Source organism: Grus americana, chromosome 6 (genome assembly GCF_028858705.1).
Source record: "Grus americana isolate bGruAme1 chromosome 6, bGruAme1.mat, whole genome shotgun sequence".
Lineage (NCBI taxonomy): Eukaryota > Metazoa > Chordata > Aves > Gruiformes > Gruidae > Grus > Grus americana.
Genome location: NC_072857.1, coordinates 18910614 through 18938557, shown reverse-complemented (window position 1 = coordinate 18938557; position 27944 = coordinate 18910614). Strand labels below are relative to the sequence as shown.

General features: G+C 39.8%; 1 protein-coding gene across 2 annotated transcripts in view; it reads left to right on the top strand.

The window, feature by feature from the left end:
* The first annotated feature begins 5115 nt into the window (after positions 1-5115).
* The window catches only part of RBMS1 (RNA binding motif single stranded interacting protein 1), a 144525-nt gene continuing 121696 nt past the window's right edge, over positions 5116-27944 (top strand). Inside the window, exon 1 of one of the 2 annotated variants that reach the window (XM_054829750.1) lies at positions 5116-5510. In XM_054829750.1, the coding sequence (XP_054685725.1) occupies positions 5436-5510 (75 nt within the window). In that variant the 5' untranslated portion in view covers positions 5116-5435. The remainder of the gene's footprint in view (positions 5511-27944) is intronic. The other variant, XM_054829751.1, reaches the window with a different exon arrangement.

The following is a 27944-nucleotide window of genomic DNA, read 5'->3' as shown; positions in this document are numbered from 1 at the left end:
TTATTAAATAGATGCATAGAGCTGGACCAACGAGAGGTGCTTCACAGGTTTTATGAAGAATACTGAAAAAAAACCCAATTGCTGTTAGTATGCAATCTTTATTAGCTGGCAACTTAAGCAAAGTAAACCAGAATATAGAAAACTCAGAAAATGTGGTGCTTATGTGGGAAAGGATTCTCTTAGACCTATCTAAACATGAAGAAAAGGTGATTGCTGGCAACCAATGTACCCAAACTCATGGTGATATATTTAGCTGCAAACACAGAGAGCAGTCTGGCTGCATCTTTTGTTGATGTCCATCGCCCATAGCAGGAACATTGCCTGGTGCACGTGAAACTTCATGAGAGGAGAAGCACAAATGGAGAAGTATGTTAAATTCCTATATGTTAGTGCCAGTTACATACTTCGGTTGGACAGTCTTAGAATAGTGTATAGCCCTGTAGATTTTACAAAAGTGAATTACACTGACTGCAGCTGTCAGGAGCAGCTGAGCCAGTGCAGTATATGGCTCAGCTGTAAGGATAAACAAGGGCACGCCACATTCCGCAATGCTTCAGAGAAATGTTGTTACACCAGGAGAGCTACTGTAAAAATACAGAATTGTAGTCACTCTGTGGAAATAAATATTTAAGAATTTGCTGAAAGGGTTAATAGCCACTAAAACTAGAGAGTTGATTTAATTGATGAAAACAATCAAGTGCTTTTCATCTTGGTGGCCCATTAACAATGTCCGTTTATTTAGCCTTTGTGCTAAAGAGTGTGGCCTACTGCGACCTGAATTGAAGAGTCTTTCATTTGTGTTGCAAAGCGGTCAAAGCCATATGATGGGGCTAAGGGTGGCATTACAACAAGGAGGTTTTGCAAGTAATTGGAACAGTGTGTGTTGGGGGTGAGGGGAAGAGCAAAGAAGTTATTGGTTGAGAGCTTAAACCTAGTTGCATTTCTGTAGCCCTAACACAGTTTGAGGGTATAAAACAGATCTTGGCTTTGTTAACGTTCGTGTGTGAATTAGGATGCAGTACTGGACTTCACTGCATCCACAACTGATGCACTGCCACTACTTCTATTTATTTTAGTCCTCTTATGTGAATCACAGTAGGCAGATTCCTAGCAAATGATTGTGGTGCCTTTCATTGCCTACAGACTGACCACACAAGGCAGACAAAGAACAGAAGAGGGTGAATGTTTGACACAGTTTGCAAACTGGGGAAGTAAGGCACAGGGTAATTCAGTGATTTGCTCACCCTCTCGCCCACATTCTGTGGTAGATCTGGTATTGGACAAAGATCTCCCAAGACTCAAGCTAGTATCTTAACCAGAAAAAAAAAAAAAAAAAAAAATCCTTGTTCAAATATTCCTGTCTGTGTCAAAGTAATCACGATTTCAGCATAACCATATCTGTCCCAGCTTAAACCAGTGCAAAGACCTTGAGTGGTGCAGAGTAGAGCAGTCCACTTGGTTCCTGGAGTGAGATGGATTAAATATATTTCCCTCCTATTCTGCATTGCATTTGACTTTTTCTGCCTCAGGGTAGAACTCCTAATGTTTAAATTAATCTGTAAAGCTTAAATGGGATTTCTCTTCCAACACTCTTAGACTCAGTGGATAACCACTGATTCAGTTTAACTGAGTTGCCCTAAAACTCCCCTGACATGGCAGCACACACAGTGCTTCTCGGGCTTTTGCAGCAACAGTCCAAGAGAGTTTTCATTGTATTTTAATCAGTCCTGACCAGTTAGACTATAACTGTGATAAGCAAATAATGTAAAAAAAAAAAAAAAAAAAAGGTTGGAAAAGTAGAAGTTAATATTGTTCCATCAATAGTCAGTGAAATCTGGCCATGGAAAAAATTATGGATTACTATTTTCCCTAACATTCACAAAGCCGCAGTATCTACATTTGTACTGGTGCAGCATGTAGGAAGTCAGTGTTTAAAGAAGAAAAAAAATCTTTTAGTTCCTCTGTTGAGTATCTACTAGCCTTCAGAATACAATTCAGTGTTTACCTTCCTTCTTAATCCTATACTTTGTGTAGTGCGTAAATGAGGGAAGCATTTTTAACCTTGCATTTAGTTATGACAGCAGGAGTTAGTACCGCCAGACAGCATAAACAGTTTCAATTTAAAAGTATTTGTTTGTCCTTGCTATGAACACAGAATAAGCAATTAAACCCAAATATTTCCATCAGTATGAAAATTTAAGAAATTAGTCATTTGGTTTAAAGTTTCTTCTGCAATGCCATCCTGTCTGTATTACACAACTTGCATTCATGTTACTAAGTTGGCTGAACAATCGACATATTAAAAAGATACAAGCAGAGACTGCCCTGAGTGATGCTAAATTAAGATTTTCTTTGCCTGAGAATTCTTCATTGATCCATTCTTAATACAGTTAACACCTTCAATACCATTTGAAAAAATGACAAAAATTACTGTAACTGAGGCTCATGTAAATGCTTCTAATAAAATAATTATATTTTCTAACCTCATTTCGATAAAAACTAAGCATCATTTGCAAATTCTCATTAATCGTCAGTGGGATCACTGCACTGTAAAAGTTTGTAGTATTGAGTTGCAGGCTTAATTTTTAATTTGAATGATAAATATTAAACTATTAATTTTTAACTTCTGCAACATCAGCTTGGCTAAATAAATGACAGCAGATATTCCAACGGAAGTATAGCTTTAATTAGAAAACATTCTAGTTGAAAATGGAACCAAATTGGTTTCAACCTTCCATTAACAGTGACACATGGTTGGGGACGAGATTAACCTTTAGAGCAAAAGACCTCATTTGGGAAAGTTCTAAATCTCTGCAAAGAGAGACTGGGAAGGAACTTGGAGATCAGCTTTAGCTGTTACAGTTGTAATCGAATAGTCTCTTAGCCAGATTTCTTCTTTCATCACTTTCAGGAGCCGTTGTGGCAGAGTGCATTGCTGCTCCTCTTGCTGGCAGCCATCAGCCATTCTCAGTAATCTGACACAACTAAGCTAGAGGCTGCTGCAGTTGTAAATGCTGGAATGACATAGACTGCATTTCCCCTCTCCTCATTTCCTAGAGATTCTTTTCTTCTGGATGCTTCTCTCCCCATTCATGATTGTACAATGTACTTGTGTGACAACCACAGTAGCTCTTGACATGAAGATGGATTCTAGGAAAACTAGCTGTCTTCAGTATAATATGTGTTTTCCTTCATATCTCATTCTTTGCTTCTCCTCAGGAAAATCCCCACAAAATCCATCCATCAGCTACCAGTCTTTATTTCTTTTTCTTGCTTGTTCTGTTTTTCTCAGAAAGAAACTGGGTGTACTAGCACCCGTAACCTGTCAGCTTGAGAAAGGCCAGCACCACATTCTTTGTAGTTCAATCAAGAACTTCAGACCACAATTTGGCAGTTCTAAAGCAATCTAAAACAGTATCATCACATATCTGGGCTGTAGCAACACATTTCCCCATGAAGCTGAAACTTCATTTCTACTATCCTCTGCCCATGCACTACCCTGGAGCCATGTTACCTTGCAGTCTCCAGATATAATTGCAGCCTGTATGCTTTTTCCACTGCGTAAACACCAGTACAGTCAACAGAAGGCAGCTGATTTTGGCCATGGCCATTTCAGCTTTTCCAGATGCACATTCTTAACCCCCTCAAATACATGATATTTCTGTTCTGCTCAACTTTTCTCTAATTTTAATCTGTGTTCCTCCTGCAGAAAGTTACCATCATGGACACAAAAATATTGCCAACTTACATACTTTCTGTGTTTGTCCTTCTTTTCATAGTCATGCTAGCCATATGTTAACAAAAAACCCCCAACTCAATCCAAACAAAACCCCCCAAACCTGACCAAAACTCAAAAGCTCCCATGCCTTTTTTTCTGGAGAAAAAGCTGTCTCCTAAAGACTCAACTAGTCTTTTAATCTGTGTGGACCATAAAACACATACAAATTTCTTCCCTGGAAAAAACTTGTAAAGCGATCTTAATGGCTAGCCAGGAGAGCTGCAATGTCATTTGCGTAATTGTCCTCTGCTCAGCTGGAATTTGGAAGAATATCTGCAATTACCTCTCATTGCACAGCCTGCACCAGGGATTCATGGCTGCACAAAGGCTGCCTTCGCTATTGCACCGGGATGCTTGTAAATCCTGAAGTTTTTTAATCTTTCTTTCCACTATTATCACACTTAGCTTGGCTGATGCTAACACACGCAGGAGTTTTGGTGGACCTTACGTATATGTTTTATTAATAAAACAGTGCTGCAAAACAAAAATGCAATTAGTGTGACAAAGAAACGGCATCTGCTTAATACTCTGAGGATCAATTTTTCTTTGGAAAAGAGACACATTTGTCAGAAGTAAACCCACTGGGCTAAGTGGGGTTTTTTTCTACAAATACCAGTGGATTATAGCGTGGGGCTGGTCCGTACGTCTAATGTTTGGGAAATTATCTTTCAGAGAGAAAATATTCAAGTGAAAAAAACTGTAACTACTATCGACTAGAGCAGGAATGTTTCCTGTTTGAGAATGAAGTGTACTCGGCACTGCTGGCGAAAGTACAAATTTAAGGATGTACGATGGGCCAGAGGGAGAATTTGGTCTGGTTTTGTGGTTGCTGTTCTGTAAACTGATTTTAGCACTGCAGTCCCTTCTGCTCCTAGCAGATAAATAGACCCTCTACCGCCAGGCAGAGCCGAAGCCAAACGTAGTTTTCCAAAATTGTATCCAACCCTCCCCTAAAGCCTGCGCCCTGCACCACTGCTCGGCAACGAGATGCACAAAGAGCAAAGGCGATAACAAAGCGCAACCCGGCTAATTAGGTCAGAGCCGTGTGCGGATGCGACCACTGCAGCCCTCCTCCGCCGGAACGTGGAAACCCCCCCGCTCCGCTCCCGCCGGGCACCGCCGCTTTTCCCGGCGCTGAAGCGGCCCTCGGGCCGAGCGGCGCCGCTCGCTGCCCGCCGCGGCAAAGCTCCCCCTGCCCCGCGGGGGCTGCCCCGCCGCCGGGCCGGGGCCGGGGCTCGCACCGCGGGCGCCGAGCGGGGCTAAGCGCCGCCCCTCGCCCCCTCTCTCCCTCCTTCTCTCCTTCCTCCCTCCCTCCCTCCCTCCGCCAGCCCTGCCCCGCCGCCTGGCACCGCCGCCGCGCCCGCCCCGAGCGCTCCCCGCACCGCCGCTCCGCCAGCCGGCCCGCCGCCGCTGCTCGGCCCCGGCCGGGCGGGGACTTGGCAGGAACTCCCGGGGAGAGAGCGAGAGTGCCTGCCCCCGCTGCCGCCGCTCCGCTGTGGCTTTTGGGTGGAGGAGGAGGAAGGTCTGGGCTCGGCCGAGGAGCAGCAGCCGCCGCCGCCGGAGAGGAAGAGACAGGAGGGAGAGAGAGACGGAAAGGCGGCTGGAGCGCCCCAAAGTGACCCCCCATCCCTGCACTGCAGGCTACATTTCCAGCTTCATGGGCAAAGTGTGGAAACAGCAGATGTACCCCCAGTACACCACCTACTACTACCCCCAGTATCTGCAGGCGAAGGTAGGGTACGGCACGCCGGGCGGCGCGGCGCGGCGGGTCTGAGGCTGGCCCCGCTCCAGGGCGGCTGGCCAGGGCCGAGCCCGGACGGGGGCTCCGCGACGGGGGGCACGGCCCGGGCGAGGCGGTCAGGTTGCACCGGGGGACGGAGACAGGAAAGAGCCGGCGGCCCCTTCCTGCCGCCCGCCGTCGCCCCGGGAGCGCCGCCGGGAGCCCCCGGTCCGCCCGCGGCTGCCGTGCTCCCCGCCGGGCTCCCACCCCTTCCCCTCGCTCCCGCCTGTGCCGTCTCCGACCTGTCTCCTTCCCTCTCGCCTTCCCCCTCCCGCCGGCGGTCCCTCCTCTTCCCCAGGGCTCTCGGCGTGTCTCCTCCTTCCCAAGCACGTCCTCGGCCACCCCGCTGCAAAGCAGAGCTCTGCGGAGCCCGCGGGGCCCCGCTCCTCCTGCTTCACGCAGCGCAGCCCCCTTGAACGCAGGGAAACCACCCAAACTTCAGCCGGCAGGCCCCAAACCGGGGCTGTCGGTAGCCGCGCTTTCAGCTGCGGCGGGGGTGCCGTGACATCCTGGGGGGTGGCAGGGCGTGCTTCTTGCTGTGATGGGGGTGGCCGTAATTCCACTCAAATACGGACGCTGAGGAGGCTGCTGGACTCGGGTGGATACTCATTGTCTGTGGAGTTGGACCTTTGTGAGCTGCCACCTCGCAGTTTACAAACTGGATTAAAACGCCTTAAGGGTCCATCTCCTGATGGTTGATGTACACGGGTAGCTGTTTGCAGGAAAATTGATGTTAGTTGTTCTTGTGGTGGTGGGTTTTTTTCCTTTCTCCTTCAAGTCTGTAAGGACAGCCAGCCCCACTGCTCTAGAAGCATCATGCTGCAAACTGGCAGATGCAGAGGTGGTTGCATCAGCTGTCTGGAACATTTAGCATAAGCCTCTCCAACCACCAGTGTCACTCCTCACAAATCAAAACAGACCCATATGAGGCTTCAATGTGTGAACTTTTTTTAGAGGTTATAATCGGGGTGTGTGTGTGTGTTGGGTGTGTGGGGGGGTTGATGTATTTTTTTTCTTTTTTTCTGTTGAAGTGTCCCACCTGTGTGGCCATGACAGGACAATTCCCTTCTCTTTATTTGCGCACTTGATAGGCTTTTCTTTTTATTGTGTTCTGTGTTGCTATATTGTGAAATGTAATTTATACTGCTTGGCTGAAAAATAAATTCAGTGTGACAGTCATGAGACATTTTACAAGTCAGCAATGAGGGGGCTTTGAAATGTGCTTTCATATGTACAGAAATTGATAGAAATATGATGAAGGTCTTTAGGTGATTTGAAATACTAATCTCTTAAATGTGTAATCGACATCAGGCTAAATAGTACAGTCTGTAGCCATTTAAAGATTGTGCTGCAGAGTAATCACTTCAGTACTGTTTAGGTACATATTTTCAATGCATTATTTTCAAGAAAGGTAGAGTGCCTAAAGGACAGCCTTTTGCATCACTTAGCTGTATGACTATATAAATGTTCTCAAATGAAAAAATGTCTTTGTTCAGAAACTTTTACCTTCATGATTTTTTGTGGCATTAGTAAGTTACGAACCAAGTACATAACATTGACTATATTTAAAAAGCAATGTCACTTGGCTTTTTTGACCTGTAAATAATTGAAGAGGGAGATAAACTGTAATAGCTTACTGTAGTTATTAGAGTATGATCCTAGAAATCCATGATCCTGTGAGAAAGCTTGATGGTCCATCTTTGGGAAATGTTTCCTCTACAGATAATTTAATATTGATTTGTATTACAGTCAATGACATCTTCAAAACATCTTGCAGTCTTTGCTATAAAATTATACAGCCTGAAATTACATTACTCTGTTTCAGCAGAGAGAACACATGGCCATTTGACCCACACACATGAAATCAAATATCTGGGACCCAGTGAAAGTTTCCTGTTTTCAGAGATCATGATTTTGTAAAAGAAATACAAGAAAAAAAAAGTGTCTCCTTGGTGTAGATAAAAGGACTGGTAACTGTAAGTTTTGGTATTCAAGTATACAGAATTCAGTAATAGAAGCACTCTTCTCACTATGGATCCTCTCTGAGCATGTAGAAAAATTAATTTAATTTATAGTTTTCAGCTATTCTATTCTTTGGGCCCTAAACCAACCTGTCGTCCAGTACATGAACTATTTCAGTCATTCTGGAGAAATCTTTGGTTTTTCTTAAAGACAAATTATAATAGAATCGAAGAGCTTTTGCTGAATGTATGATGAGTAATGGTACATGATTACCCTGGAGGAGGTAAGAGGTTTTGAAACTAGAAGTTTTGCTTCCCATCTCATCCTTATTTAAGTAATGATGGAAAATCTGCTGACTAATAAACTGCAAATCGATAATTAGGGGATGACAGGAATTGCTTGAAGATGGATTTTTCTGTAGAGAGCTAAAAAATACTCATTAGAAATTGCATGCATTTCTGATGGCTCTTTAGGTTAAAATGCTGATGTGGTCAAGTATTTTAATTGCTACAAAATATGTTATAGATTTTCAAAACAGATTTTGTATTTGTCTGTTATGATCTTCACAATCTTATTCATGAAGTATTCAAGCTGGTTCAGTCATATATTCTGGGAGGAAATATAAACATTTGCTGTGATTCAGCACCTCCCTCCCCCTAATCTCAGGGAGTTCAGCATCAAAAGAGATTAGTGAAACCATGGACTTAAATGAAATGAACAAAATAAACATTGGAAGAAGGTGTAAGGCTTTTTGTATGAAAAATCATTATGGCAATGAAAATAGTTTGAAACGGTTTCAACTTGAAGCTTGTAAAACCTTCTGCATGTTTGGGACTGCCACAGTTTTCACTCTGGCAAATGATACGTTTGACAAATCTGTTACATTTTTGTCTTCTAATCAATGTATGTTTTAGGACAGTTCCTATATTGCAGCATTGTATGGCGTGTCAGAGAGCATCAAAAATATTTTCCAAGTTCAATGGAAGTTTCTAAAGGTTTAAACACTTTAACAATGTTTCTGCAACATTTCTTTTCAAATTTCAACTCAGTTATATTTAATTTTCTTGCTTAATATTTTATTTGTAATGAAGAGATTCTGTATTTCAACACTTTAGAAAATGATGTTAATTAAGATTGTATGTGTTTTACTGATGCTTAAAGGCCTCTCTGACCAGGAGTAAAATCTGACTGTGCTAGGCAAAGTATTGTAGCATTTAACAAGCCAGTTAGAGTACACATAAACAAATAGGAATGTATATATCCATCTCCAGGCCACAATCTGTTTGGTTTGGTCAAGTAAGAAATACAAGTGAATTTATGTTTTGTTTTCCTTTACCTAAATAACAAATGGAATTCAGGGACACGATGTACACCATGATATATAAAAAAAACCTGCGATAACTAGCTGTATTACTGTTTTTTCCTTGGACAATACTGCGACAATATGACTGATTTTACTGATAGGTTTCTGTATCAGAAAGGAAAGCTCTTTGTATAAGAGAGAGTTAGTAGAAAATGGCAACATGTCCTATAGATAGCACGGTTTACTTAAAGTGCAAGCAGTTAATAGATAATATTTATGTGATACTTGAATTCTATTTCTTTGGTATGGTATTAGGTAACAACAACCCAGAAGAAATGAAATCCTGTGACTCTTGCTAAATTACCTTAGAGTGGGCTTCGAACTGTGTAATTTGGTAGCTGCAAAATTAGTGCCCTGGCACTATGAAAAGAACTAATATTTCTAGAAGTTTGTGTAGGTTTGTAGGCAGGACTGTAGATTGATGTAAACTTGTAGTGAGCAGGCAGATTCTGCCATGTCAAAAAACTTATTTTCAGGCTGTTGACAGCACACTTTAAAATGAGAACATTTAATTTTTATCCAAGCCTGTCGATGGCAGAGTAAGTAGGAAATCGGTTAACAGGGAACTTACTGCAGTGTTAAACAAAGCGGTAGGAGGCTTTCTCATTAGGAGACACTGGATAACGCACAGTTTCGTGTCAGTGTATGAAGTTAATAGACCAATGTAGAACCTTCTGGTTTTGAGGCTTCAAAAGCAGAAGCAGTAGGACCCTCTAATGGTTTGCTGCTAATGAATACCTTTACTCACTGCATTCTGTGCCAACAAGCACAGGTCTATAACCCTTTGAAAAGTTTCACTAGCTTATAAGCTGATTTCAATCAGCATAAATGATTACTAATTCTAATCAGTTTAGTTAGATTTATTCCATGTGCACTATGACTGCAAAATCTGTACATACTAAAAGACAAGCTTACAGTAACACAGAGTATGCATGTTTATGAGGTTGGAGAGAAATTTGTACACTTCTTATTGTGGGGACGTTATATAAATTGTCCGTAATTGTGATCTTTCTAATTCTTGACTGGGCTTAGAAAAATGCATTTAAAAAACGAAAAAAGCACAGGTTAACTGCAGGCAAACTTTTTGTCTCCGTGCAGTTACCTGATCCTGTTAGCCTCCTCAGTCTCTTGAATGTGACCTCTCCCATTCGGGTCAGGCTGGGGTTTTATTGTGCAACTACCCAAAGAATTCCTTCAAAAAGTGTACCACATTGTGGAAGGGAAAGAAGTGTAAAATTTATCAATTTTAAGAATAACTTGAAAGTGCTGGGGGTAAGGCGATCCCTCCAGCTCTATAAAATGATCTTAGGGGATGTAAAATATGGAGTAATGAAGAGTGTTCTTTAGAAAGAGCATTTTGTCTTCTTCCAAACGTCCCAGTCCAAAACTGGGAGTGCCTGTTTGCATCCATCCCTCAGACAGGCCAGCAACTTTTTGTCACTGGTCACAATGACTGTTTTATGTAATCGGTCCAGCTAGCTTATTTTGTGTGGGGCATCTCTATCCTTGTCCCAGTTATAGCTCCTTTCAACTTTTGAAGTTTATTTCAGGTGGCTTGCTATCAACTAGGAATACGTCCTTCAGAAAGTATTTCTAGAAACAGTTGCTGGAATAATTTTTGTATATGCAAAAGTTGAAGTCTTTCTAGAAATGGGTTGAGCAAAGTTCATACAGAGCTCTGCAAATGTTTGTCCTCCTTGCCTTGAATTACTCCTGGTTTGAATTATTCTGTATGAGACCTCTCTTGAGAAGTAAGGTCAGAGTAGCTCCAGGGGCAAATATGCGTTGGAAGGAGGATGTAACCAGATACATTGTTAATAGTAGTGACGTCAGGAAGGTTTAAACTTAGATATACCACGTGGGAGCACTGCATTGTTTGGTGGAGTCGAGAAGGACATATGTTAATGTATCTTATGTATACTAATGTACGTAATTGTAACTACCTAAATAACTCTGATAAAGGTACATGAAATGTACACGTCACAACATCATCGTCTTGAAGACTGGCTTCACTGAAGTCAACAGGAGTTTTGCCTTTAATTTCAGATGAGCAACATTTATTTACTAGAAACGCAATTCATGCTCGGGTTATGCTGACCGTGCTTAATTTGGGGGTGATTTGCAATGACATGATGTTCATGATCTTCACTTCAGAGGAGCAAAAGTGCAACAGATGATAGATTGTGTGATGGGGGCTGGAATGAAGGAGAAGTAGCAATGGCATCCATAAGATATACTGATTTTGTATTTTTTTCTAGGGAATCTTTTAAAAAGAGGTTTTTTAAAAAGCCACAACTTTCCTCCCTTAATCCAGCCTCCTTACGGAGAGGAATGGTGTAAATATACACGCACTAGAGGCTGAATTCGCAAATGACAAAGTAAAAAATATTCTCCCCACATCATTAATGAAAGAAATGACAGGTTCTTATTAGTTTTGTAATTTCTAGAAGTTTGAGACTAAACTCATCCCTAGAGTACGCTGTGCTTGAGGCTTAATTTGATACTGCGTGATTGGCCTCATTTAACAAATGTCAACAAAATCTTGGTCCCTCTCCTTGATCCAGTAGTAACTTTACTGCTGACATATGAGTCAGATCCTGAGTCTGATAGTCTTATGGGACTGACTTTTACAAAAAAGTGATAAACCAATATATGACTTGAAAAAGGCTTGAAAAATTTATTCAGTCCTGTTTTCCTTTTGTGTTTGATTATTAACCCCCCAGGCACTGGGTATGTTCCAAAACCGTGTCTATGAAGTTTATATCGAGTAGGTAGGCGACAGCTGTAAGAGACCAGAATTACACAATTGGTCTGATTTGTACTGCTGTATTTTCCAGCTTTACCTTCCATGCAGGATCCCAAGGCAGTCATGAAAGGTGTGCAATAGTTTTGTGGGGGGAAAGTTAATTTTCTTTGAATAAAATAGTTCTTTAAAGTATATTTTCTTTCACAACTCAACTGTTACTCTTGGTAATGACTGTAGTTTTTTCTCATTACTTTTAAACCAGAGGTGAGCATGCTGTTTAGATGTTTAAGCTTATTTGTAAAGGGAACCCTATACTTGAAAATACTTTGCCTCTAGTCAGAGCATAAACCTTCAGGTCTCAGTCTCAAGGATGAAATTTCCTGAGAGTAAATTTTAAAGCTTCCACTCAGTGTTGAAGGAACAAAGAAAAAATACGCAAAATTATTGAAATTTTCCAATGGAGAATAATACAATGTAGTAAATAATTGTTTTCTAAATCTATTTTTCTATAAAACAATACCTTTCAGAAACACATCTATTTAGGGTATACGTCAAAAAAACACCTCGGATGTACAATTTTTAAGCTGCTTTAAAGTCCAAGCAGCAGTTTGAGCTGTCAGTGTTGATAGCAGATCCATCACACTAACTCAGAAGGGTAATTGATGCCACTAATCCAGTGCTCCTAATGAAGGACACTTGACTGTGATAGCAGTAAAGGCGTAGTAATAAACTGGAAACTATAGCTTGATACAATTACATACTTCAGTTTCAGTGTTCCAAGTAGTCAGAATCAGGAGTGAATAACAATGGTTTAAAAAATAAATTGTTTTTCATGAAATTATGTTTTTAGTTTGAGAAATCGTCCTTTGAAGATGCATGCTCAGATTTAGCCAAAAATATGCTACAAATTGTATACTCTTTTTTGTTGTATTCTGTAGACTTTCTGTGGGTTGTGCAAAGTAGTGATCACAACTATTTCTACTGGAAAATCAGCTGCTTTGTTAAAGAAGTGAAAAATGTTGGAAAAACATGCTGATAAAAATCTGTTCTATCTGAGTTTGATTCATTTCAGTAAAAACACAGGCACACGACAGATTCAGGTCATATTTACTGTGGCTAATAGATGATAATAATTATCTGACTTCATGCATTTTCTCAGTCTTCCTCAGCTGAAAATACTGAGACCAGCATTCAAATGTAATTTCATTAAGTTCTAAGCTGAATTATATTATCTCAGAATTGAGGAAGACAAAGAGCTTGGACATGGGTATAATCAGGTACCACGGCTCACTTGTTTCATGGTAGCTTTTGAAGCCACTGTGGTCTGAGACTGTAAGAATACAGTTAGTCTCAATTGCTCTGACTTGATGAAAACATTTCAAAATATATTTAAGCTAAATTTCTGAAATCTCAGTGTACATATAAGGCCTGTGAAAAGTGCTTCAGAATCATTCCAGGGAGATAAACAGAGCTTACTGATGTAAAATGCAATTTGAAATGTTCAGTGTGACTCTTGTGCGTTGAGAGGAAAGTATTGATCTTCTGTGGAGGGGTAGAGCAAACGGGCTTCGCTTTGTGCATTTTACTACAGGTTAAGAACTGAATTCCCTTGCTTGTCTCTTGGCAACACACACTGACACATTTTCTATAGCAGTTTATAGGCTGTGGTAGTATCTGTGACCTCTTCTATCCCTCCAGCCATAGCTACATAATCACTTTAATTTTACATAACTAGGCACAGCAGCCGAAAAGGGCAGTCCTGTCTTTCCCCATTGCCCCCAGGAGCTCATTCCTGTCCCTTCCCCTGTGCTGGCACTAGCATCCGTAGGATCAGTCAGTGAGCTGAATCAAGAAGTCAGTCTGGCTGAAAACTAACCCCCCAAACCCCAACTGTAATACATTTTTACAGTGGAGCAACTAATGAGATACTTAGAGTTTGAGATTTGCATAGCTATGGGTGAAGTTGTCTCTGAGACAAATACACCCTCTTGGGTCTCACTTTTGTACGACAAAATGATGGTGCTTAACTTTTCTAAATAAAAGGCTTTCCACGTCCTTGGCCAAAAGGGCAAAATTTCCAAGCGAAAGGAAGACACAACAGAGCTCTTAGGTTACCAAAATCTGTTGATTGCATATATATGCAGCTATCTGCTAGCATCATTTTTCTATGACTTTATTTTCTCTTTTACTGTTTTAAATTGCGTTCGATGTCGGCACACTAAGTGTTAAAAACCCATTTGAGTCTGTCTTTCATTCTCATGACCAATGAGTGTGGAAGAAAGTGTGAAATAAGTTGCTGAGAGGGCTTAAGTTAGGTATAGGCCTGGGAGGAAAGAAAGAATCAAATGTAAATGGGACTTCCAGAGGCCTTGTAGCATAGCGTTACATCTAACTTTCCATTTTCAGCACAGTGCAACATTGATATTTTATTTCATTCTGGGGAAAGAGGGGAGAAGGCTGGCACTTCAAATTAGCAGCAGCTGCAGAATTAAGACAAGGGTGTTAGTGACTCATTTGGAAAAGTACTAGCTAAAACATTCTGTCTCCTAGAAAAAACATTTAAGAAGGGTTTATGATATAAACTTTGAATTTCATGAACAGCGCCTGTGACCTTCTGGTTTCCTCTGGGTAGCTTTTCTGATTAGTGACCATTTGCTTCTGACAATTGCATATCAAAGTGAGGAGAGTACGCGGGGACGTTCTGGAGGGGGAAGCATCTCTGTTACCAGAGTCAAAGACTCCAGAATGCCTCTTGCTTCTTTTGACCCAGTCAGTTAGCCAAAAATTCAGATTCTTATTATTCCAGGTAGAAGGAAAACCCGGTGATACTTAGTTTTTTCTTTGATGTAGCTGAATTATTGACAAAGAGTAGTCAAACTCCTGTTTACCTGAACGCAGGGATCTTAAATAACAGAAGCAGTTTCTTTGTTCTCAGTCCCAGATTCCTTCCCCCAATTTCCTATTCTCTCTGTTTAGGGCTTTTACAGGACCGTATACTCAGTGCTTATGTTTAGGTTGTTCTCTACTCTTTCCATATCTGTGTTCAGGTGAGTGTTTTCCCCTCCTCTGATGAAGATGTGTATTATCCTCAGGTCCTATAAATATATACATATATATATTATATATATAATATATATAGCTTTATTTAGCTATAAGAGGAGGAGGCTAAGGGGAGATCTAATTGCTGTCTAAATCTACCAAATGAGAATATATAGACAAGGTGGAGCCAGACACTTCTTGGAGGTGCACAGGGATAGGATCAGACGATAATTCAGGTTGGAAGGGACTTCAGGAGCTCTCTAATCCAACTTTCTGCTCAAAGCAGGGTCATCTAGAAGATCAGACCAGGTTGCTCAGGGCCTTATCCAGTCCGGTCTTGAAAGCCACCTAGGATAGAGACATACAGCCTCTCTGCACAACCTGTTCCAGCACCGGCTGTCCTCATGGTGAACGTTTTTTTCTTATTTCCAGTCTGAACCTCTCATGTTCATTGACTCATCATCACACCATGCACCACTGTAAGAACCTGGCTCCTTCTCCGTGATAACCTCCTCAGAGGTTTCCACTCTACAAAGGGAAAGCTGCTATTAAGTCTCACTAAAGCCTTTTCTTCTCCAGACTGAACAAGCCCAGTTCCTTCAGCTTTTCACAAAGCATGTGGTCCAGCCCCCAGCCATCTTGATGGCCCTCCACTGAACTTGCTCCAGTTTATCAATGTCTTTCTTTTACTGGGGGCCCAAAGCTGCATGTGGTATTCTACATGGGGTCTGTCGAATGGGGGGATAGTCACTTCCCTCACCCGAAGGCAGCCCAGGGGGCACACCTTACTGCCAGAGCATGCTGCTGGCTTACGCTTGGCTTGCTGTCTGCCATAGCCCCCCAGGTCTGTTCCAGCAGAGCTGCTCCACAGCCAGTCGGTCCCCAGCCTATATCATTGCAAGGGACTCTTCCTTCCCAGGTGCAGAGCTTTGCACTTCTCTGATATTAAAATGTTAAATGCAGCAGTGCCAGGATAGACCCTTGTGCTCCACCTGGTACTGGCCTCCAGGTAGAGTCTAACCTATTAGCTGTGCTTCTCTGAGCCTGACCATCCTGTTAGTTTCATTCCAATCTAGTTGTCCGCTCGTCCAGACTATAATGTCTTTACCTTGGGTCCGAGAATATAGTGGGACACAATGTCAATGTCCTTGCAAAAATCAATGTGTATGACATTCACTGCTTTTCCCTTGTCCAGAGATCTAGCCGTTTTATCATAGAAGGGAACAGGTAATAGGACGCAACACAATAGACACAAGTTGTGATATGAGAAAATTGTAATTAGATATGAAGACTTGCTGTTTTTAACATAAGGGTTACCTGAACAGGTGCCAGGAGAGGTTCTGGGATCTCTTGGAGACAATAAAAACTGAATTGGACAAGGTCCTGAGCAACCTCATCTAGTTGAACCTGTCTTTGAAGGGAAGTTGGACTAGATGACCTCCAGACGTCCTTTCCATACCAGTGTGTGATTCTGTAAGGTAGACCCTGAGGCTCTGAAGTAACTGTTACTGTTCCTTCTATGTTTCATCATTGTAAGCCGTGATACAGTATTTGGAAAGGAAAGGTACAGTAGAAATTCCCTTTTTCTGTTTAACAGAACATGCATTCTACAAATATGCAAATGACATTTCAATAATCTCTTCAGCATGCAAATTCCCTTATCCCATTTTAGCAAATATCTTGTTTAAGCTGCTTAACATTTAAGGTTTTAGGTTTGTCTGTTTGTTTGTTTTTCTCCTGGCAGAACATTATAGTGCTACAAACCTATGCTGTAAATTGTGACAGACTCGTATACATTCTCGTACCAAACCACTTCTTTAGGCTGACATTTCTTGTTCCTACATCAGATCTGAATTTGTTGATAAGTTTTTTGTCTTGGACATGGATTAAAAATTAAACAATAATTAACCCCAAATTAAATCTTGTTTCTTTCCAAGCAGACAATATTCAGAGGAACAGCGAAGAGTACTGAGGAAGGCAGTGTTCTGACTTTCTAGTAAAAAAAATGGGAAGAATTAGCGTGTTCCTGTTGCTTTTCACTGACAGTTCTGCTATATCTCAAGTGACTTTTCTTCCAAATTACAGTAAGTTCATCAACTGCAGAAGCTATGGATATGTGAAGGGCTTCCAAACCCACCTGCCCAGCTTCTTTAGCCCGCTCTGCTTTTATTAGCACTTTTTTCCAGTGTCCTCTATACTCACTCCCCCATATTTTCTAAGGATTTTCAATTACAGGTATAATAATAGGAAGCTCTCATGATCCCAAACCCTGAAGTTAATTGTGAAGATGCTGCATCTACTAGACCTTAAAAATAATAATAATAAAAAAATCACAGCTATAGTTATCAGCCAGATTGATGATGAGAAAAACATGTAAAACCCACCCAGTGTCAGTTCATTTTTACACTGCTAACTAAATAATGTGATCATGGTTGTTCATTAATTCTGAAAATCAGGTTTCTTGTTAGGTGCCAGAATATATATTTAGGGACCTAGGACAGGATGAAGTTGGCCTTAAGATGACTTCCTCATGGCCAGAAAGTTGTAGAGACAGCAGCCTGATCACTCCAAGTCACTATCACAGAAAAGAAATTACCTAATTGAATACTTCTTTATTCCTTTTTTTATTCTAGAGTGTTTACCTTGATGTGGCTGGGCTATCTGAACATAAATAAAAGTGAGGATTTTTACAAAAATATAGAATTGGGAAGAAATTAAGAGATATTTGTGCTCTGGGGATGTTTCTGCTCTTAGGCATTTTAAATGCTATTCTTGGACTTTTATTTAGTCGAGGGCCTGCGACTAGGGAGGACTGTTATCCAGCATCTAACACATGCTAAGTAGCCATGCATCTTTCTGGGAGAAATAGTGAAAAAACCCTGGTAAAAATGAAAGAAGAATAACAGGAGTTTTCTTTGCTGTGTTGCCCCAAAAAGAGACAGAAAAGCAACTATGCATATTTTATACCTGCTACCACTTTCCTTCTTTTAAAACTGAAAGTGGAATTCCATGTCAGATGAATAATTGAATAATGAACAAATGAATAATAAATTTTTTTTTTAACTTATATGAAATATAATGGGTCATTGTCCATGCTTACTTGCTCTGTTCAGCTCTGCCGAGGTTAGTATAAATGGCTCCTCTTTTACTGATATTTATATGAAATTTAGAAACACATATATGCTGAACAACAGAACTCCTGGCATTTCTGCAGCACACCTTTTTAAGAGTAGGGATTTATCTGAGTGTTGTCTTCCAAAATGTATTCTTTCTCATTGATGGAAAGCGTGCTGCGTCTCACCCAACCGCTTTTGTCATCCAGGAAGGATGCTGCAGATTCTTGTGCTCTGGTGGTGGTTACTAATACTTGTATATACACATTTTTAAAATGTATTGGATATTTATATTTGCCTACGAATTGTTAGAAAATATGCACCGTTGATTCAGCTTCCTTGATTGATAAGTTATTGTTATTCTTTGATTCTTGACAGTGTGGTGTCTACTCTGCAGGATAGCCTGTGCTTCAGGTAACTTAGATATTGGGCAGTCTAGTGAAGTGTATGTGCATGTATTATTTATAAAATATTCTGGGTTGCTGTCTGTATAATGAAGGCAGTCATGTGTAAAATGGACACTAGTTGTGATTTTTTCATAAATTAAGACCTTAGTCCTTCTCTTGACACTGATATTGAGCTCCATGTATTCTCTAATTTAAATGGCCATAGAATCTAGTCTTTGCAGAAAAATCATGCACCAGAATCTTACTTTTATCTCAAGAAATAATAAACATTATAACATAAATTTTCATATTTATTTCATTACAGCCCCTCCTTTTTCAATTTAAATGAGCTGCAAAATCTCCAGACCATACCAGACTATTGTTCATGCCAGCCTATAGCTTTAAAGCAGAATTCGGGAGCCATTTGCTCGTGATCCCTTGGAGACGGCGAAAAGAAGGCTCGCTGGTATCGAGGGTTGTATACAAGTCTGAGCAACTCTGGCTTGCCTAGTGACGAGGATGTCAGGAGACTGAGCTGGGATTTCTGGGAGTAGAAAGCTGGGCGCCATGTCTGGGAATGACAAATATTTCCCAGTTTTAGTGAGAATCTTTTGATAATTGACACTTAACAGGAATGGCCTCTGGAAAAGAGGAAAGGAAAGCATGGCTGAGGATACCAACGAGATAACAACAGACAATAGTCTGGTTTCTGTAAATTTATATAACCTTGGCTTCACTGAGGCAACAGACACCTTTGGAAGAACTACCTGCTGTTAGTCCTTACTCCCACACTGAGACCCAGAGCAGCTGGCCTCAGGAGCGGTGGGTTTGCACAGACGGGAGGTAGTTCCTCCGCTTTGCTTTGTCCCCCTTGCATTGAGCTTATCTCTGAAAGTGGGTTAAACAGGCTCTTAAAAGCTGGCTCTAGACCCGTCTCTTGAGCCGTCTGTTGTCATTTGAGATAGGAAAAGAGGAACAGGTAAGTGAAAAATACAAAGTTGGACAGAGGGAAAATATAAGGAAAACTAATTCTGAAAGAGGAAAATTGCTGTAGAGAACAGATAAGAGAAAAGAATGAGAGAAAAGAGCAGGGAAGAGAAAAGGCACAGTTCAGTGGAGAGGCTGTGGCATGCGTGCCAGAGCGTGGCACAAGAAGACACCTCCAGCTGCCAGGCTGTCCACGGGGACCTGCATCCCCAGCAAACGGAGACTGGAGGCAGTGTTCTGCAAGAACTCGGGGTGGGGACTCCTAAAGTTCAGCAAGAATTAAAGGTTATTCTTACAGAAACAATGGATGGTTTTGGGGAACAGACAGGCAGGACCTCTGGGAAAGGCCTTGTTTTGTATAGATTGTGAGAGGACAAAAGGTACTCGTGGGGCACAGAGACGTGCTTTCTTTTATTAAAGTTTTCCTTGTTCATTTGTGCTGTTTGTAGTATGCCAGAACGCTTAACGTGTTCAAGCGCGCTGTTCTGGGCGCGTGTCAGTCGGCTCAGAGGCTAAGGTCCGTCCTAGCAGCCTGAGTGGATCCGTGTTTGGACTAGGAATAACATTCCAGCCTGCTTTGGTGAGCAGAGAGGTGGGCTTTCGAGTTAGATTGTCACTTGGAGGGAAAAGCAAGCCCAAGAGAAGGTTTGAAGTGCTAAAGTCACCACCAGAGAACAGCATTTTCAGTTCCAATAACTGAGATGGGATGATTTGTGTATTTTAATTGATATTTTTTGTGAAGCAGACAGAATCACTCTCAACTGTGCTGTGGCCTTTGGAGGTGGTGGAGATCATGATATTACAAAGAGGTACACAGAGGTGGGATTTTTCTGTTGCAGTCTACCCCTGTGGAACAACACAGCCCAAAAATGAGCTATACTTTTATGGAGAAGAGTCGCAAATAATAAATGGTGAATTTGCACTGTGAGTATGCTGTCCTGTAGTTATGAAGGCATAACTACATCTGACCAAGAGAAGATCCTTTTTATTTTGTTCAGGTTTAATGTCTCTTTTCTGTAGCTTGTGGTTGTTTCTGTTTGTTTGTTTGTTGGGTTTTTTTCTTTTTTTTAGTAAATGGTTGTTTTGGTGATGGTAGCCCTCAAAAAATGATAAAATCGCAGATTTTTGTGGCATATAGTTTCATCCTGCACTTCTCTCGTGTGCAGTGATCCTCTGAGAATGGTATTTGGCATCCAGTTCCTTTATTCTGACAGCAGGGATCTTTGAGAGGTAACTGCTGTGCAAGCGCTGGGCACAATACTAGCACAGCGAGCACTGGTGGAAGGCCAGGTATAAGGATTTATTAGGTATTCTGGAATAATTATCCCCAAATAATTTCAAGTGAGAAGAGCTTTCTTCTTGAATAAGTGTACATTGTTCAAAACAGCTTAATCCACTTTCAAAGCCAGCTGAACAAGAAAAGGCATTCTTATTCTGAAATGTGATTGCTTTCTCATGGTGTTACTTATAAATGTTGTTGTATTTTAAACTGTTAACCTGATACAATTTTTACACGTACACGAGGCTTCTGTTCCTACTTTCCAGGATGAAGCCTTAAAGGTTTGATGATACTGAAGTAAACACGCTGGACTGTTAGAGAGTAAAAGCTATCAAAGGGGCAGAATATTGATGCTAACAAGATTTAGAGCTTGTCTACACTTAAAAATATAATGGGATTTATAAGGAAATGCTTTTCTGGAATTATTGAGCATTATAAATTCCCATATAGATGTTCACATATCTACACGTCCATATCAGGGGTTATTTCAGAGTCGTTCTGGTAACTTTCCAAATGTAGACAAGACTTAATTAAGCTGACTTGATGTGCTGAACTCATGTCAACTAAAACTCTATTAACTATATTGTCCTCTATTTAATAATTTTAATCGTTTTAATTATGTGACTAAATGCAGTAATACCAGAAGTAAATAAATGCATAAAGAATATTTATTCACTTCACTAAGTGAGCATTTTGCCTGCATGCAGTATTCAGGACTGGGCTCCAGAGTACTTGGCAGAACACAGATGAGATTTCCCTGCGTTCTTTTTGATATCTCCTTTCTTGAAAATTAGAAGTACTGAAGTTACACAAAGTATCTTGAATTTAAAATTAAAATTGAAAGGTTTCTAGGATATGCAGTAGTGCAAAACACAAGTAATTACATGAATGTATATTATAATTATATTAACACATTTATATTAAATAGTAATAGTTTTATAAATAAAAAGTTATGTTACACAGAAGAATGGATATGAAGTTGCCTAGCTTTATAAAAACTACGTTTACAATGATGTATACATATAGATATATTTAATTTAATTACACTAAGTGTTGGCATGAGAGACCACCTCTGCTCAGTTATAGCCCTCCAATTAAAATTGGGAGGGGAATGGAGTTAAATAAGTAACTGAGCAGAATTTGACTCTAAATACAGACAAAACTAAGTTGCAGTCTGTAGCATACTCTACTTTTGTGACTCTTACAGACTTCAAAGAGAATTGTACATTTGCATCCCAGGGTAGAAATGGGCCATATGCTTGGAAGCATGAAATCTCTCAAGGTAATACTTCATAACTATGGAATGTATCCCATGACTGATATGTAGCTAAGAACTGAGAATCAAATTACACATTAGAAATACTTGAAATTAAATATTTTTCTAGTAAAAGAGAGCATTATGCTGGGTAAACAATATATGTTTTCTTTTTCTAGAGATGCATTGGAGCATAAATATACAAAGCATTTAAATATGTATGTTTGTATTTCCTGCTTTTTTAACTTTAGTAGTATTTCTTTAAGAAATAAGATTTTTTCTTCTGTTCATTTACTCGAGTTTTACCTTTGACTCTTGTAAGTATCTATTTTTAATTTCATTTTAAATTACTCTTTTCTTCACTCCAATTAAGTTTGGAATTTCTGATCTTAAGCAATTAATTTCCAAACATACAGACTTGTTTCAGCAAGGAGGGAGAAAATATCCCTAAATTCTTACTGGTGCCTGCACAGAAGCCATCCCCTAAGGCGCTCTCAGTGGTCTTTTATTAAAAAAAAAAGTTACTGAAAACAAAAAAATAAATTGGTGAACTGTGTTGTCCATATCAGTGCATCTAAGATCGACAAGAATTACCCGACTATTCATTTTCACAGTGGCCCAGACCCTTGCAGGTACGGACGAGTTGTTTTGTCCTCAAGCGGACGTACCTTCTGTAGCGTCAACTCCACTCACTTTTCCTGAATCCATTCCCAGTACAAACTGAAGCTGGTCAGGTTTAATGGGGATGTTGGACTCCATCCATCTTGTCTTCTTCCCATGATACTCCTGCCCACCCAGAGCGTGCTTGCGCCGGGTGGGGAAGGTGATGATCATGATTTTGGCTAAACGGCTCTCGGAGTTGGGGAGAGCCTTCTCTGGTGCCTTTGATCAACGTAAGGAATGGCTGAGGATCCAGCCAAACCTGAACAGAGCAAATTCTTGTGGGAAATAGAAAAGGATGTTTATTTGAAATGAAATAAATAGGAAAGGAAATGCAGATTTTCTTATATTTGTTATTTTATCTGAGATTCTTTTCACATGAGCCCAGGTGGTCAGGAGGATTTTCTCTGGGTTTGCCACTGCATGAGATAGACTACAAGGTACTTGGTAATTGCTTTAGCTTATCAGTTGTAACTCTTTGTACTATTAAAGCACCCTGGCAGCTCTCCACACAGGTCAGGGATCCTTTGTGTAAGGTGTGTGACTGCCACTGAGGGCTTTCATGTCTCAGTGGAACACAGGAGACAAAATGGACTTAGGAGGGTATAAACAAATGGGGTAGTAGTGGTGTTCTGGGTGATAATTCTTGGGTTTAAGACAGACTACTACTTTTTTGAAAACTTTGTTGCATAATGTGCATTCAATGTCCTGTGACTAATGGGTACTATTAGGGAAATCTCAATAGTTCGGGAGATAATGTCAGACTCGTTGGAGACCTGATAAAGAACAAAGCAACACATTAATCTCATTGTCAAAAGAACTATATATACACCTCAGTTCCAACAAAGTGAGGTGTTATTTTTTGCTAATACTTAATTTCTATCAACTTTAACCACCTTCAGCTCTGCATCACAATTCTTAAAATGTTTAATCATGGGAATAGAATTTGGAACTATTCCTGTAGCTAAGAATATTCACTTGATTAAAAATTTGAAGTTCTATTTGACCTCTGCAGATCAAGTCTGAAGTATTTTGCCAGTCTTTACCATAGCTCTGAATTGTCTAGATTCTGACAATCACGTCGATAAAAATGTAGATGTGTTGAACTCTGCATAAGTTTTCCGACATATGTAGTTGGGGTTGGAGAAATACTATACTGGTTATTCTGTTACGTTGCAAATTAAAAGCCAGTTACAAAGAGCACATCTTGCAGTATTCATCCCCAAAAAGGATTTCACATGAAGTCTATCCATTTGTATGAAATCTAATGGCCGTTTCGTCAGTGAAATTTCACTGTCCTGCTGAACATAAAATACAGAAGCACTTATATAATAGAAACTTGGAACATGGTAAATTATGTCCTTTGAACAATAAATGAACTTTCTTCTTACACTGAACTGAAGTACAGGAATGTAGTGTTCTTTGTCTCATAATTGTCTGCCTACACACACCCAGTCTGCACTTCTAATAACAACTCGCTGTTGAAGGAGCACACACGTCCTATATTTTTGGCCTCATCTGTATATTTTTGTAGTGGAAGATGTCTTTACATTAACAAAAATAACTTCATAATGATTATACATTAGAGTTAATGGTGCCGGTTTTCCATTATTATGTGCATACATACTTGTTAGAACATGAACGATACATTCAGAGTAACCATACAGTTTGTGGAACTATTAAGTGTTTTTGGCCCCATTAAAATATTCAACAACACATTTGTTGAATGTGCACTTTTTTCTTTTTAATCTAATATTGCCATTTGTTAGGCTGTGATGAATATGTTCTCCAGACAAGCTAACAAAAGATAACAGATCAGTTCTCTGTCCAGGAAAATGACACCATGTAAACAGAATATTAGAACCGGGTTTTAGAGGACAGCCCATCATTCGGTAAAAGGAAAAGGTCAGCCCGGTATGATGTCTCTAACTGTGCTTCAGTCCAGGTAAATACAAAACCATAAAGAAAAGCAATTGTCATTTAAAGCTAAGTGTAAAAAGCATAAGCTTCATTATCGTGCTGATCTGGATGAACCTTAAACAATGTTTACAGAAAGGTTTGGAGAGTTGCCTAGCACTGGAGTATACACAATTAAACAACATAGCTGAACTTTTCTTTCATGTCAGCATACTGCTAAAAAGACCTCCATTGTACTCATATGATAGTCATTCTTGGAACTTACAACATAAACAGGAATAGAGAACGTTCACTTGTAATTCTATCTCATGGTAGCTGAGTGCATCAAGGAGCACAACTGCATTTTCACCTATACAGCTTAAGAAGGAAATTAGCCATAGAACTTAGTGGTAAGGACATAGCAAAACATGAACCCAATGTTCTGATGTGTGAATGTGTACCTGCATTTGGTAGTTGCAAGTATGGACTAATAGTTACTTAACATACTGCAAAATTAATTTTGATTAGTTTTGTGCACCCTTATTTCTGTGACTAATAAGCATCCTTGCTTTGGTATAGTAACTCAAGAAAAGCAAACACAGATTATTGAAGGAATAAAGGAAAGCTAAAGCAACCAGCCAGTTGGTAGACTTTGAAAGTGGATAATCTGAATTGGAACTGCAGTTTGGCGTGTCATTAGAAATACTTGTGTTTCCCATTATAACAGTAGGAATTTCCAGAATCACCTACATGATTTCATATTTATTCTAGTTATTTTTAATTTTTATTTTAAAAGAAATTGTTCTGGATACCACTTTTGCATATGTATACATCATAATAGTTCTTGTAGTGCTTGTAACTAATGTTATTTCATTAACTTGCCACACTCGGTTTCTATTAAGCTGTTTATTTTTATGTAGAGGCTATATCTGAATGAACATTTTTAATGAAAATCTGTTAATATTAATGGCTGTATGTAAAAATGGAAGTTAATGTAGGATATGAATTTAAATGTGCAGTATATGACTTGTTTAAATCTAGGACAATTAACTAGGTTGTAAGCAGTTGATGACACTGCAGAAAGATCAACGCTAATTGTATTGTATATGAAAAATGCTCTGAACTTTCATCAGCATCCAGAAGAGAAGAGCAGTTCAAAGCTTACGAACAAACTATAAACATAAATGCTTCAAATAGACAATGTTTTCTTTCAAATATTTTTCTAATCGAAACCTCTTGACCTTTGCTTTCTGTAGCAATAATACTAATCCTGTGCAATTTCAGATAATCACAACACTCACTCATCAGAGATTAAAACAGGTTTTTGTAGTATTTGTAGACTTGAAACAAAAATGTTCTAGCTATACATTCTCTTCACTTTCACTGAGCATTTTTTACTGCTCATTGACCAAAAATTATTCACGCTATTGTCTGAAATTGCAGTTTATTACAGTTATGATAGAGTAATTATATTCTACTCTACACTAGAGCAGATAGCAAGAGGAATAATCGTGATTTTTATGTTGTCAGACCCTCAGTCCCTCAGCGGTGTCTATTCTGTAATAATTTTTTTCAGTTTAAAAAAATGCCATCTCATTTGTTTGGACAGATAGTCAGCTGGAGAATGGTGACATGCCAGTATTACTACTTTAAAAACACAGAACTTAGGAATAGTGCATGGGATCTTCTGTGAGTAGTAGATAAACAATTTCATTAGCAATCCTGCAGCATGTTTGTTAACAGTGTTAGAAAATGCTCTTCCAAGCAGCCCCATCAAGAAGCCTTTTGTCTGCGAATGTACAGCAGCTGTATTGCCTTTGAAATACATTTTCTCAAATGACTGTCCTTTGAATTAGGCCCTTCTGCCAGATGCAGTTGACATTACATGGCCAACTATTGCCAGTACCTTTCCTCATATTTTTAATACAAAAAAAGTTCTTTCGATATCTAGTGAGTTCTTGCTTTTTAAATTAGATGGGTTTTTGCATGTCCTGGGGATCCAGAGAAAGTCCCTGGCTTGCAAAGTCAAATTAATATGTTGGTGCTCTAAGCACATAAATCCATGGATAGTAACTGTGTAGACTGTGAGAGGAATTCACCGTTCGGTATGCTCGCTTGGTACGCAGCTTTGTGCTTGTAGGTGGGAAACAAGCATCCTGTGGGGATGCTCTGGGTTGAGGCGGCTACTGGTATTTAGGCGTGCAAGAGTTGTACACTGAGGAGAATAAAAGGAACTGCTAAACCTAAAGGCACATGGCTGCTGTGAATCAGTAAAGTCACAGCTGTGTCCCCTGTGGACGGGAGAGGCTTGTCTGCTAGCTTAGGTGGGGAAATTTGTTGTTGATACCTATGGGTAACTTCACCAGTATTTCCATCAATTTGAATGGGCTTATGCCCAATGAATTGAGAGAGAAACTCTGAAAGCCATTACAGTGAGTTCACTTTCAACTGCAATTATCACATTTACTCTAAGGCTGTAAGAATATTGTGCTAAACTGCATGTCTGGTGGCTGTAAATAATTCTGTCCTAATAAAGTTCTAATGTCTGATAATATAAATCTACCTTCTCACTGGCAGCACATTTTTCTTCTAATAATACTTAATGGCATGCATTTGTAGCTAGTCCCTCTGTGTACTGGTGCCAGCCATCCCTGTACAGATAAGGGGTTGTCACTACTTCCATGATAAATCTGTATTAGCTAGGTTTAGAGCTAGACTGTATTTTATTTGTTAACTCATAAACTGGGACTTTGCTCAAAATGAGTTTATAGAAAATAATTTGTGCAAAATATGTTTCTCTGATTTTTTTGATTGTAAAATGAAGACAGCATCTTATTTGAGCGATACTTTTCTTTCAACTTTGACTTAAATTAGCTTTTTTAAGTAAGTAGAGGATGTTACCTGATATTTCAAAATGTGGGCCAAATGCCTTTATTTTATAGTGACAATATGGCTGGTTGGCTTCTTTAAGGCATTCACTCAAATATTAGTAAAGTTAAATATCAAAATACAAAATACAAATAAGCTGCATCTTCTGGTAGATATTTTCTGGTATATGTTTGGATCCAAATCACATCAGTGTAAGGTGCTACACAAAGATGAGGCTCTATTTATGTCCCAAAATAGGCCTCAAATTATATATGAGTAATGCCCAAGCATTGTGTTGGTCCCCTGTCCAGATCTGTGGACCAGTTTCACGGCTATTGTGATTATCTCGGTAGACTTGAAACCTCCAGTTGATAGACATCCATGTCAAGCTCACTTCAGCTACACAAATCATTATTTCAGTGGAACTAACAGTGCCGTGGTGTACCCCAGAAAGTCGATGATGTGTTCTCTCAGTCTCATTCACTGTTTCCAGTGAAAACTAAAATGCATTTGTAGACCTTTCCGTCCAACACACCCAGATGTGCGGGTTTAATTTTGTGCAAGTATTCTGTATTTGCAGTCCCTAACCACCGATGTGATTGGAATTAGATAAATGAGGAATCCAGATACAGATCATACAATAGGTTTCCCTCTTAGTCGTCCCCATAAAATCTTGATGCTTAACCTATAAATTGTTTGAATAGTTTTGGGGTTTTTTTTAAGATAAATTCTAAGTATGAATTGCCAGAATGCTGCTGTCATAAAATCTCACTATTGACTGAATGTACATGTCTTCATCAATTCTTCCAGAAATTTGTTGTTATTTTTTCAT